The following is an 11385-nucleotide window of genomic DNA, read 5'->3' on the forward strand; positions in this document are numbered from 1 at the left end:
CTGTCTCTAAGTGTAGCCCTGTGATAGACTGGTTACCTGTCCAGGTGAACCTGCCTTCACCCTGAGTCAGCTGGGATAGGCTCCGCCCCCCATGACCCTGGTGAGGATTAAGGTGTAGAGATGATGGATGGATGGAAGTAATTTTTCATGGGTAGGTGTGCAATTTCCAGATCTACCACTAGAGGCTGCAGTTCTCCTTTTCATGCTGAGCTCACCTGCTGGTGCTGCAGTGGGCGAAGGAAGGAGCTGAATGTGGTGGTGCTCAGGTCAGATCACCTTTTACTGTATGGCTGTTGCAGCTATCGTACAAAATGTGAACAATAAATAAATAAATGGTTCATGAAAGTGCATTTGTAAGCCAGTAGAATTATTTGTATACACAGATGTATGATATCCACCTGTATGGATTACCAGTATAGTATGTTGTAAACATTTATGGACGGTTTGAAATGAGCCTTTATAGTGTGAAGATATAAAACACAGGAGACGAGGAGGCTGCTGAGCTCCAGCATCCTTCAGCTGAGGAGTGTTTACATACCTCATGTCTGATGCTTCTTTATCCAACAAATGAAGAGAAAGTTACCTGTAGTTGAAAATGACATTTTCTAATGCCATGCCATGTTTTTGCTAAATGTGGACCTTGATGTACAGAACAAGTCTCACTGTAGTGATGCAACAGTTGGTTTTATTTTGCATAATTCCTGATTGTCCAACCTTGTCGGACTGATCTCACTCAGCAGGACGTCACATCAGCCAGTCCTTTACTGGATAGCTTGTCTTTCATTCCCTACTTTTCCTGCCAGTTAACATATTGAAGCGTCGAGTTAAATATTAACAGGGTCTAAAAGTCCTTCGGCCATCAGTGTTTTTAGCCTTCTGCACCGTTTATTGGAATGTCACTCATTAAACTCAGGAACTGTTCTCTGCAGGAGGACGGACAGTAACGTAAGGACCTCATCTGTTCTGCCTGTTCTAGTCTTTGTCATCATGTCAGGTGCTCTCTGTCTGTCTGTCTGTCTGTCTGTCTGTGTGACACTTGGAGTTTGAGGCAGGTGATTGTGTTGCCAGGAACCAGAATTGTTTTGTTCAGATTAGAGGGGAAGGCTGCGAGGTTCAGTACACTGGAGTGAAATATTTCTAACAGAGCAAGCTGCTCCATAGAATAAGTATGATGGCGGCTTACTGGGGAGAGTTGCTCCCTCCAAGCTGATGCCATGAACCTCAATAGAAAGCTGACAGTGAAGCCAGGACGTCACAGTACTCAACACTCCACTGAGTTTCATTTTCATTTATAAATCAGTGTAGGGCCACTGCTGGATTAACACACTTATGTCCTCGTTGTTTAACTCAAATCACCTCATCTGAAGAGCTCTCTGTGAACATGACCCCAGTCCTGGCCTTCATCGATACCTGCCCCCGTCTGCTGTTTGTCCATTTCATCTTTCAAGTGCTAATATAAACTAAGGGCCACGCTCCGGGCTGGGCTGAGCAAACAGGACAAAGGTGTGGCCGTGGCTGTTGATTATACTGAGGAATGGAGTGAGCGTGAGTCAGAGAGAAGACCGAGGGAGTGGAGGCCACACCAAGTCAGAGCGCTGAAGGAATTTGTGGAAGTTTCAAGGTAGGTGGAAGTGTAGTGGAAAAAGGTAGAATAGTTCGGGCTAATGACACAGGAGAAGATCAGATGTGAGCAGCTATGGATGCATTGTGAGGCGTGGAGCAGCTTTAATATCAGTTTATAGCTGGTGTGTGTTTAAAATTAGTATTCTTGATATACACTCATTTGTTTTTGTGTTGATTTTTGGGATCTAAATTTCAATAAACAAGTAGCTCCACCTAATTTTTAAGTTTTGTGTGTATTGGTTCAAACGAGGGCTGCAGGTGTCTCAGTGGTTAGCACCGTGGCCTCACAGCTAGAAGGTCGCCGGTTCACGTCCCGGTGAGGACACCCGGGATCTTCCTGCGTGGAGTCTCCATGTTCTCCCCGTGCAGCGTGGGTTCTCTCCGGGTTCTCCGGCTTCCTCCCACAGTCCAGAAACATGCTGAGGTTAATTGGTGATTGTAAATTGTCCGTAGGTGTGAATGTGAGTGTGCTTGGTTGTCTGTCTCTAAGTGTAGCCCTGTGATAGACTGGTTACCTGTCCAGGTGAACCTGCCTTCACCCTGAGTCAGCTGGGATAGACTCCATGTGACCCTAGTGAGGATGAAGGTGTAGAGATGATGGATGGATGGATAAAAGCTCTACTCTTTCCAGGTTTGATAGAGTCCCTGTCCAGACAGTGAGACCTCTTTGACGATGAGGAATAATCAGGTAAGACGATCTTCTTAAATGGTATCAGGTGCGGCATCAGGAATTATTTTCAGGTGTTTCTTGTCCTCTGTTGTAATAGTTTATTTTATAGTCTCAGTTTTCAGAAATTCTTGGTGATTTTTCTCAAGTAATGCAGAAGGACAATGTGATCACTGGGACAACAAATTGTGTGTTTGTTAATGTTCCTCTATCTCCAGGTAAACAGTCCCAGCTATGACAATGCAGGTTTCCATCACGAGGAAGGAAGACCCCCTCCATACTCCCCTCAGCCAGGAATGTACCCCCACCTCCCTCAGCAGACCTCCAGCCACGTTACCGTCAACACCCAGCTGACCTCAGCTCCCAGAACGCCTCCTCATACAGCACAACAGAGAGGTACGGGACGTTTGCTTTGCTCTAGATGAGGTAGTGGTGCGGGGATACGTAGATAGCTGAACAAAGGCTCTCAGGCAGCCATAGAGCAAATATCTGCTCAGGTGAAGGAAAACATGTTCCGTATTTCCACACAATCCTGAACTTATCTTTACTTCCACTTCATGTAGAAGTCAAGAGATGAATGTATAAACAGTGAATATACTCTGACTGGGTGTGACACAGCAGTAGATGGAGGTCAGTGACTGTTGGGAAGCGTTTGACAGACGTTGCCGTGTGCAGTAACAGAGCCTGTGTTGACTAGTTTTATGAGCATTTTCCGTCGTGCCGCTCTGCTCCTGTGCTACTGTTATATGATTTACAGAAGTAAGAGGCCATAATCATCACCTGTGCTCACGGTGGCTGCTATTCAAAGACAAGTAGGCCAATGAATTCACCTCAGAGACAATAATTTGCCGGAATAAAAGAAGTGTACACAAAGAAAACTACGGCCAGCTTCCCACTGTGACCATAAACGAGCATAAGATTAATCCCTACAATGGTAACTCGATAGAGCGTGTGCTGTGCGGGCTCTACGAAACTGTTGAGGCTGTTTAGCTCCGAGCGTACAAACAGTCACCCTTTTATACCTACTGGGTCGAATTCGTTTAGTGTTTACTGTCTGTATCACAGCTGTGCAACTGTCCTCTCTACAGCTTTAGATGCAGTTTATGAGCTTGACGGAGTCGTGATGATGTAAAGTTGTGCAACAACAAAGCAGCTGCGAGGCCTTTTGTGTTCTTAGGTTTGTGATGTAAGACTTCAGATCCTTTGTTTTGGTTGCATCTGACATTTGCGTGTGTGATACGACGTAGATTGTACAATTTGCATTTTGTTTTTGCATAATCAGGTTGAACACAAGTTCTGGTTTCTCCTCACAGGACCAAAGAGGTGCAGCTGTAAATACGCCATGTGTGTGTCTGTGTGCGTGCTGGTCGTCCTGGCCGTGGCCGCCCTCTTGCTCTGGTACTTCTGTGAGTTCATCTGAAGACCTTTGTAGATGCATAAGATGATTGTTGATCACCTGCGTGCTCGTTGGTGTGCCGTCTACAGCGGTGTATGTGTGTGTCTGCAGTGTACTACCAGTGTTTGCTGGGAAAGTCGTGTGGACCCGGTGGGAGGTGTCTGAGCCCCTCCCAGTGGTGTGATGGTGTCAGGGACTGCTCTGACGGAGAGGACGAAGCTCAGTGTTGTAAGACATTCAAATCAACGCTCACACACGGTCACATGCAGCTTCTGTGTTTGTCTGACTGCTGCTCTCTGCGCTTCACAGTCCGCCTCCACGGCGCCGACTTCCTGCTGCAGAGCTACTCGACGGACAGACGGAGCTGGATGCCCGTGTGTGCTGAGAACTGGGATGACGACTATGGGAGGGCTGTGTGTGAGCTGATCGGCTACAGGAGGTGCTCATCGTGCTCATTAGGACCAATCTGAACACGTTTCTGTAGAAACACACAAACACACAGCGAAAAGACAACATCAGCACATGTCCAATATTGTTCAAAATACATTTGAAACAGTAAAATCATATCCATACATGGCTGATACATACAACTGTGCTTGAAAGTTTGTGACCCTTTTTATAATAATGACCTGAAACATCTTCACACTTGTCCTCAAAGTAGATAAAGTTCCCCTCAATAAACAACTTAGATAAATATGACAGACGGCCATTGACCTATGGAGGACGATTGTTCAGTGTTACATATCTGTGAGCGGGAGAAGTCTGTGAAGCTTTGCTTTCAGTCTCTGGTGTGACCTGGTTGTGCTGCAATGCCTCCAATTCAAGGTTTCCAGTCGCTGCTGAAGCGTCCTGTCGAACAGTTCAGAGGAATCTGAATAAGATGGTGAGACGGCAGCACTGTGAAGCTGAGTGGAAGTGTAGGTAGATAGATACCTAAACTGCAGAATCGAAAGAGGACGAAGAGAAAAACTCTACGATTTTCAGAGTGTGCAGATTTCCACAGATGTTTGTTTTTAGCTCTAACCAGGAAGAACCGTGTTGCCTGGTCCAGTAACAGCTGAGGACCGTCAACTGCTCTTTGTCTTTGCGTCTCAGGCAGGATTACGTGACCTACAGCCAAATCAGCGCTGGTTCTCTGGACTCCGAAGGATACCTGAAGCTGAAGCCTGGAAGCAGCTCTGGATCACAAATAAAGTCGGACCTCGTTCACAGGTACAAACCCTCACACACCACTGCCCCATACAGCGATGATGGAAGGTCTTGTCTTGGCTTTAAGGTTCTGTCATCCTCTCCTTTGCAGCCTAATTTGTCCAGCCAGAGCGATCAAACTTCAATGTATTGGTAAGCTACTCTTTCATCTGGGACATAAGTGTGAGATATGTGCAAAGCCGTCCTGATGGCTAAATTCAGACACTGTGGGGCCTCCTCTGGATGAGGCGGGGGAAGCTTTGGAGGACAGGACTTTACCGAGAGTGAAAGTTTTTCCTTCTTTGACCTCTGAGAAAAGCCTTACATGAAGCTCCTCCATCCTCAGAATGTGGCGAGAGTTCAGCAGCTCCCAGCTCTCGTATCGTCGGCGGCACTGAGGCTGTGAACGGAGCCTGGCCGTGGCAGGTCAGCCTCCAGATTTTTGGCCGACACATCTGTGGAGGCTCCGTCATCAGCCCATACTGGATCCTGTCTGCTGCACACTGCTTCCAGGAGTAAGTCTTTACGCTTCACGTTCCTTCATCTGTTCTATACAAGCACAGTCTTCTGTTGCCCTCTGAACCCAAAAAACCTCCACCGTGTGTTTGTACTTTGTTTAAGAAAATCCCCAAACGTCCACAACTTCATCACAGCCAGAAACGAGACAGAATGAGCAGCTTCAGCTTCCAACTGCATTTTTGCCACCTTTAGCAAGGTGACATATCAGTCTAGACCTGAATATTGTGGGAAATGTGCCTGCTTTGGAGAAGATGTCAAAATATAAGAAGTAAAATATCTGTTGTATGTACAGCCACCATGTTTGTTTTGAGGTGGCTCAGTGGTTAGCACCGTGGCCTCTCAGCTAGAAGGTCGCCGGTTCACGTCCCGGTGAGGACACCCGGGATCTTCCTGCGTGGAGTCTCCATGTTCTCCCCGTGCAGCGTGGGTTCTCTCCGGGTTCTCCGGCTTCCTCCCACAGTCCAGAAACATGCTGAGGTTAATTGGTGATTGTAAATTGTCCGTAGGTGTGAATGTGAGTGAAGGTGTAGAGATGATGGATGGATGCTTTTTTCTGACTTGTGGCGTTCTAGCTTTGTGTTATGCACCACAGAGACTCCTGAGTCCTCCCTCCTTCTAGCCATGGCTGCTCTGTTTCCACATGTGCAGGACTTCCTGTTGCAGTGAAGACTGAGCCCACAGTGGGTCAAAACACTGGCTGGAGTTCAGAGGGTTGAAGTTCAGATTGTTTCCAACACGGCTCTGATTAGACTGGCTACTGTCTCATTACAAAGCTTATCTTGTGTGAGTCACATGTGTTGCCTGATAACAATGACGTACGTTTCCAGACAATCATCCGTTCTCTGAAGTTGTACTTTGCTACAGCAGCAATTCGTGCCGTGTACAGGTGTGAAGGTCACTGTGTCACTCACACTAACCGTCTGGTTTGCATGAGTCTGTCCCACAAATGTCCACGTGTGACGTGGAAGTCGTGGTGAACAGAAGGAGTTCCTCCTGCTCCTCCTACCACCGCTCTCACTCCTCACACTGTCAAGGACCATTTACCTCATTCATTCATTTCTTCTGTTTTTTACATTTCTTTCTCGTGATACTCAGAAAAACAATCGTGTGTTTTCTGTTTGTCTACTTTCATGTCTGTGAAGACTCTCAGTCCTCCAGCTCATGGCTCTTCTCCTGGATTAATGGTAGTAACTGGACCTGCTTGAGTTCCTTGTAGATGTTCCTCCTTCATCCAAGAGGCTTCATCAGCTCTGACTGACTAGTTGAGAGTTCCACATCCTGATATCCTGAAGGAGACACCTGAGTTTAGGTTTCAGTTGGGGGTTTGTTGCTCCTCCCCCTCGTTATGTGGGTCGTTAGTGCTCCTCCTGACACAGTGGGGTTCGTTAGGGTCTCTGTGGCTCGGTGTGGATGTGGGTTCATCGTCCTGGGGAGAGATCTGAGGACTGAGCTGTGAACAGGTGATGCCTCAGACCTCCACCTCTGATGAGGGACGGTCTGTCCAGTTAGATGGCTTCTTTCAGCCCTCTCTCAACCCATCTGTCCTCCCTGCAGGACAACATCTGTACGTTGTTGTCTTCAAATGGGTGTCCTTTGCCCTTAAGATGCAGGTGGACTGCTGAGTCTTACTTCCTGTGTTTTCCTTGGCAGGTACTCTGATCCTGATGTGTGGAGGGTAAAGTCTGGTGATGTGAGGTTGTCTCGGATGACTTCTGGTGGCAAAAGAGTTCACAGGATCATCAGTCATGAGCATTATGACACAGAAACCAGTGATAACGACATTGCTCTCCTGAAGCTCCTCTCACCTCTTACTTTTACGAGTAAGTCTTTCCCAGTTAAATCTATATTTAAGAAGCAGGATTATGTGGATGTGAGCTGTGGTTTCATATCATTCTAATGGTAACATGTTCGTGTCTCAGGAACAGTGAAACCAGTATGTCTCCCCAACTTTGGTTTGGACTTCTCAGCTGGCAGTCGAGCGTGGATCACGGGATGGGGAGCTCTCCGCTCAAATGGTGAGCCGGACTCTCAGTGAACAGTCCAACAGTCCAAGTGCAGTTTGAACCTGTGAAGTTTTCCAATCATTAGGAGTTAGCTGGTTGTTCAGGTTTCAAGTACAAGTAAGAGAACAGCTTTTGGTTCTGAGTTAACCGTGGCTGTGCCATCGTTCATCTGTCCCAGGGCCATCACCCGACACGCTGAATCAAGCCCAGGTGACCGTCTACAGCAGAGAGACCTGTAACGGCCCTCAGGTGTTAAATGGGCAGATCACCGAGTCCATGATCTGTGCAGGAAAGCTGCAGGGAGGAGTGGACAGCTGCCAGGTTAGTCTGAGGTCTTCTCTCTGCCGCTAACTCAGGGACGTACACAAACATGCACACAGTGACCGAGGACGCCTCTCTGTCCTGTGTGCTGCAGGGGGACAGCGGAGGACCCCTGGTGGCTAAAGCTGGAAACACTTGGTGGCTGGCAGGGGACACCAGCTGGGGGATTGGCTGTGCTTGGAAAAACAAGCCGGGGGTCTACGGCAATGTGACCTACTTCATGAACTGGATCTATGGACAAATGCAGGTACAGTATAGAGCAGTCCTCCGAAGGGAATAAAGGGAAATCTGCCAGTTTACATCATCATTTAGTCTATTTAAATGTCTGCTGCAACTTTGTAGAGCCCTCTTTAAAGCTCTCATACCCCGAGCAGTTTAGTTTTTAGGGATATATGACTGAGAGATGCAGAAATCTTCTGTTTTAGAGGCAAGAATTTGGTATTATTCGCCGTTTACCCCTGGAAAAAAAAAAGTTGCTTTTGTCTGTTGATTGACTAATCAATTAACTAATTGTTCTAGCTGTGGGTTTCTAAAATAATAAAATCTGCTTTTATTAGTCGCTCAGAATTAATGAAACATGTACCGCAGATTTCGTAATACAAGAGGGCAGCATTCAGAGCGTAAAACAACAGCAGCTGGCCTCAGCTCATAAATGCTCGTCCAGTGTTTCCTGAGTAGCAGCAGTCTGTGGTCCGGATATTATATGAGCTGAATGACGACATGAGAGTAGAAGCAGCACAGAGCTGAGTGACCGCTGACAGCCGTTTTTATATCAACCATCTGATCCAACATAAAACCGAAGAACGCGCTTTACTCTGTAAGAAAACTGCACACTGAATATCAGCTAAACGCTGTGATGCCGTAGAAGTGGGTCAACATCATAGAAGCTGTTAGCCAAAGCTAGTCCTGCTCCTTGTATTTCAAAACTTCCGTTTTGGTAAAGTATTAGTAGCTGACTTGTTACTTGTCTGTTGGCAGCAACGATTAAAGATTCCTGGTGTGTCAAAACCAAATTAGAGCCGATTAAAGCTCACAAAGCTAAAACAGGGAAGTAGCGATTACTGCTCCTGGCCTCTGAAATCCACAGGAATTTATTTGATCAAGGTCAATTTAAATTATACATTTAAATGTAATTTTTCCTTTTCTTTTTATCCTCCACAGAACAACTGACGGAGACATCTGTGTTCTGATGCTCTCACACAATTTGCACTTTGAATCTGAAGCTTCGAGGAAACTTACTGATCAGGAAGACAAAACAAAAGAAACCATTATTTTTATACGCTTGAATTTTAACATGCATTCAATGTGTGTGTATGAAGAAAATCAATCTATTTATTTGTTGGAATAAAGCTGATTGTATTTACAGAAAGACTCGGCTGACGTTGGCCTTTCATTGAGTCCTCCCGTCCAGGGCGGGACAGCAAACATCCACAGCTCACTCTGGGAACAGACTAAAGCCACAGTGACTCCTGTGTCCAGCGCTGGCTCTGGCTGCTCGGAGACGAGCCGCCAAGTCAGAGCCAACACATCCAATACTGACTGCAGCACACACCAGGGCGTTCCACCACAAATCCCTGTTCAGTAGCGATGTGAAGACATCAGTAGAACGTCTTATCAGGTGTTTCTGTTAATTATTGTTTTTTTTACAGCTTATTTCCAGGCATGCTGGAATTGCACTTTACTACCACAAAACTCAGATGCAGGTTACTGACAAGGCAATAAACGGTGACCATTAAGAGCCTGGAAGAAGTGATACCGACACATGACATTTCTGAGAAAGGTGTGTCTTTCCTGACACCGCTCCATGTCCTTGAACTATTTCCTCAGTGTGTTTCCATCACCTGTGTTTTCCTATTTTGATGTTTGTGAGCCCATCGCAAATTAAGCAGAGTGGAAGCTGATCAGAGGGCTGGACTGAGATCAGTGGCTTATCAGGTATGTTGAGCTGAAAGTCAGAGTTTTCAGCTTCAGGAAGTTGGTAACTGATGCCGTGGAGCTACGTCTCCATGGTAACTGATGCCGTGGAGCTACGTCTCCGTGGTAACTGATGCCATGGAGATAGGTCTCCGTGGTAACTGATGCCGTGGAGCTACGTCTCCATGGTAACTGATGCCGTGGAGCTAGGTCTCCATGGTAACTGATGCCGTGGAGCTAGGTCTCCATGGTAACTGATGCTGTGGAGCTAACCTGGTCGGGAGCAGTAATGTTCAGAGTTTCAGATTTAAATCGGCTGGAAGAGTTTGGTCCTTTCAACCAGACCGTGTCCTGGGGATTCTCTATGAGGGATCCAGATTCTCTGCTGAGGGAATGTGTTTTATCTGTAAACATGCTGAGTCGAGCCAAACGTAACTAAAACCACTGAATGAAGTCGTGGAGTTACAGCGTCACAAACTGTAAATATCGCGTTGCCATGGGAACCCAACATGCATTCATCTGGTGATACAGAAATCACATAAACATGTTGTAATGTTTGCTTCTGATCTGCTGTCAGGTCCGTTTCCTCTGCTGCTGCTGCAGCTGATAGAACAGATCAGAACATGGATCACTCTGCTGGTATTGATCTCAGAGAACATTCAGTCAGTAGCATTAATTTACTCTGATTGGGGCAGAAATGACAGTGGTATCCTGCATTATGGGACAGAGTCAGACCTAAATGTACTTTAATACAATATCATGCAAAGCCCATAAGCATGATTTCTTCATAAAATAGAAACTACATTTGTCAAGATGCTGCAAAACACAGCTGGTATATGAAACATAACAGCAGCGCTATCCTCCCTTATCGTTTGTAAATGTATTATTTTATAGGATAAATAAATGTTTGCAGTGGGAAAAAGCTCTCATTTAGCCTTTGCTTTTGATTATTTTTCTAGTTGTATACAATCATGAGTGTAACAGAAAGCTGTTGCACCACAGTCTCCATGTTGTTTTCACCTGCTTCCCCATGAGATGCTCCCTGAGTGATCCTTCCACCACATCGTCTTCATATCCTGGAGCTGGGAGGCGTCACATCTTCACATCTTGTGGTGTGAGTAGGTCTGACACTAGAGAGGAGAATATGTGAGAAGTTTCTCCTCTTAAGTGTGGTGCAACCTGATTTCTAAATCTGTCAGGGCTTTAAACGTCCCGTGGTGAGTGTCTGGCTGTAGGGTGGAGCTGAGTCCTGAGCCACCACGAGCTGCCGCCTCTCTCTGGACCAGCCTCAGCATGTATCTGCCCCGCGGCTCCGTCTAGTCAACCAGAGCTTCAGCTTGTTTGAGGAAAACATTCTTTGGCCACTTCAACTGTAGTTTGTCTCTTCCTAGTGTGTTTTCCTGCTAACTCAACTCCCCCAGTGTCCAAGGTTCAAGGCCGCCTGGTTGCTCAGCCTCCTCAGTCCAAAGCCCCAACTGGCTGCAGGCCTCCAGCTCAGACAGCCCAGTTCCAGTCAGTGAATCCACCGCTAACCTCAACTTTATGGGCATCAGTCATTCACCTTTTTCACCTGGTTCTGCTTCTGGCTTCTGTTTTGTGCACAAACATACACACAGTTTTATATTTTATATTAAGTATTAACAGGACTAGGAGGGGTGTGGGAAGTGCTTTTATTGAAGTTATTTTCATTTCATATGTTGGTAGCCGGGCTGCAGGTGTCTCGGTGGTTAGCACCTGACATCCTGCAAAGGGAA

The 11385-nt window shown here is 46.4% G+C and overlaps 1 protein-coding gene across 1 annotated transcript; it reads left to right on the plus strand.

The window, feature by feature from the left end:
* Positions 1–2296: 2296 nt before the first annotated feature.
* tmprss2 (transmembrane serine protease 2) lies at positions 2297–9064 on the plus strand. The gene is made up of 13 exons (XM_008299434.1): positions 2297–2311; positions 2509–2686; positions 3604–3696; positions 3798–3914; positions 3996–4125; positions 4782–4898; positions 4987–5027; positions 5221–5389; positions 7044–7213; positions 7313–7408; positions 7575–7717; positions 7812–7964; positions 8879–9064. Exons 1-13 carry the CDS (start codon positions 2297–2299, stop codon positions 8885–8887), a joined length of 1431 nt encoding a protein of 476 aa, XP_008297656.1. The 3' UTR covers positions 8888–9064.
* Positions 9065–11385: the final 2321 nt, after the last annotated feature.

The sequence above is a fragment of the Stegastes partitus genome, unplaced genomic scaffold, assembly GCF_000690725.1.
Source record: "Stegastes partitus isolate 25-593 unplaced genomic scaffold, Stegastes_partitus-1.0.2 Scaffold1417, whole genome shotgun sequence".
Lineage (NCBI taxonomy): Eukaryota > Metazoa > Chordata > Actinopteri > Pomacentridae > Stegastes > Stegastes partitus.

What these genes read in the sequence shown, in the direction of transcription:
- tmprss2 (XM_008299434.1), top strand. An exon ending in GCTGCACACTGCTTCCAGGA is followed by an intron (nt 5,390 to 7,043) that starts GTAAGTCTTTAC and finishes TTTCCTTGGCAG; the next exon opens with GTACTCTGATCCTGATGTGT. An exon ending in GGGAGCTCTCCGCTCAAATG is followed by an intron (nt 7,409 to 7,574) that starts GTGAGCCGGACT and finishes CATCTGTCCCAG; the next exon opens with GGCCATCACCCGACACGCTG.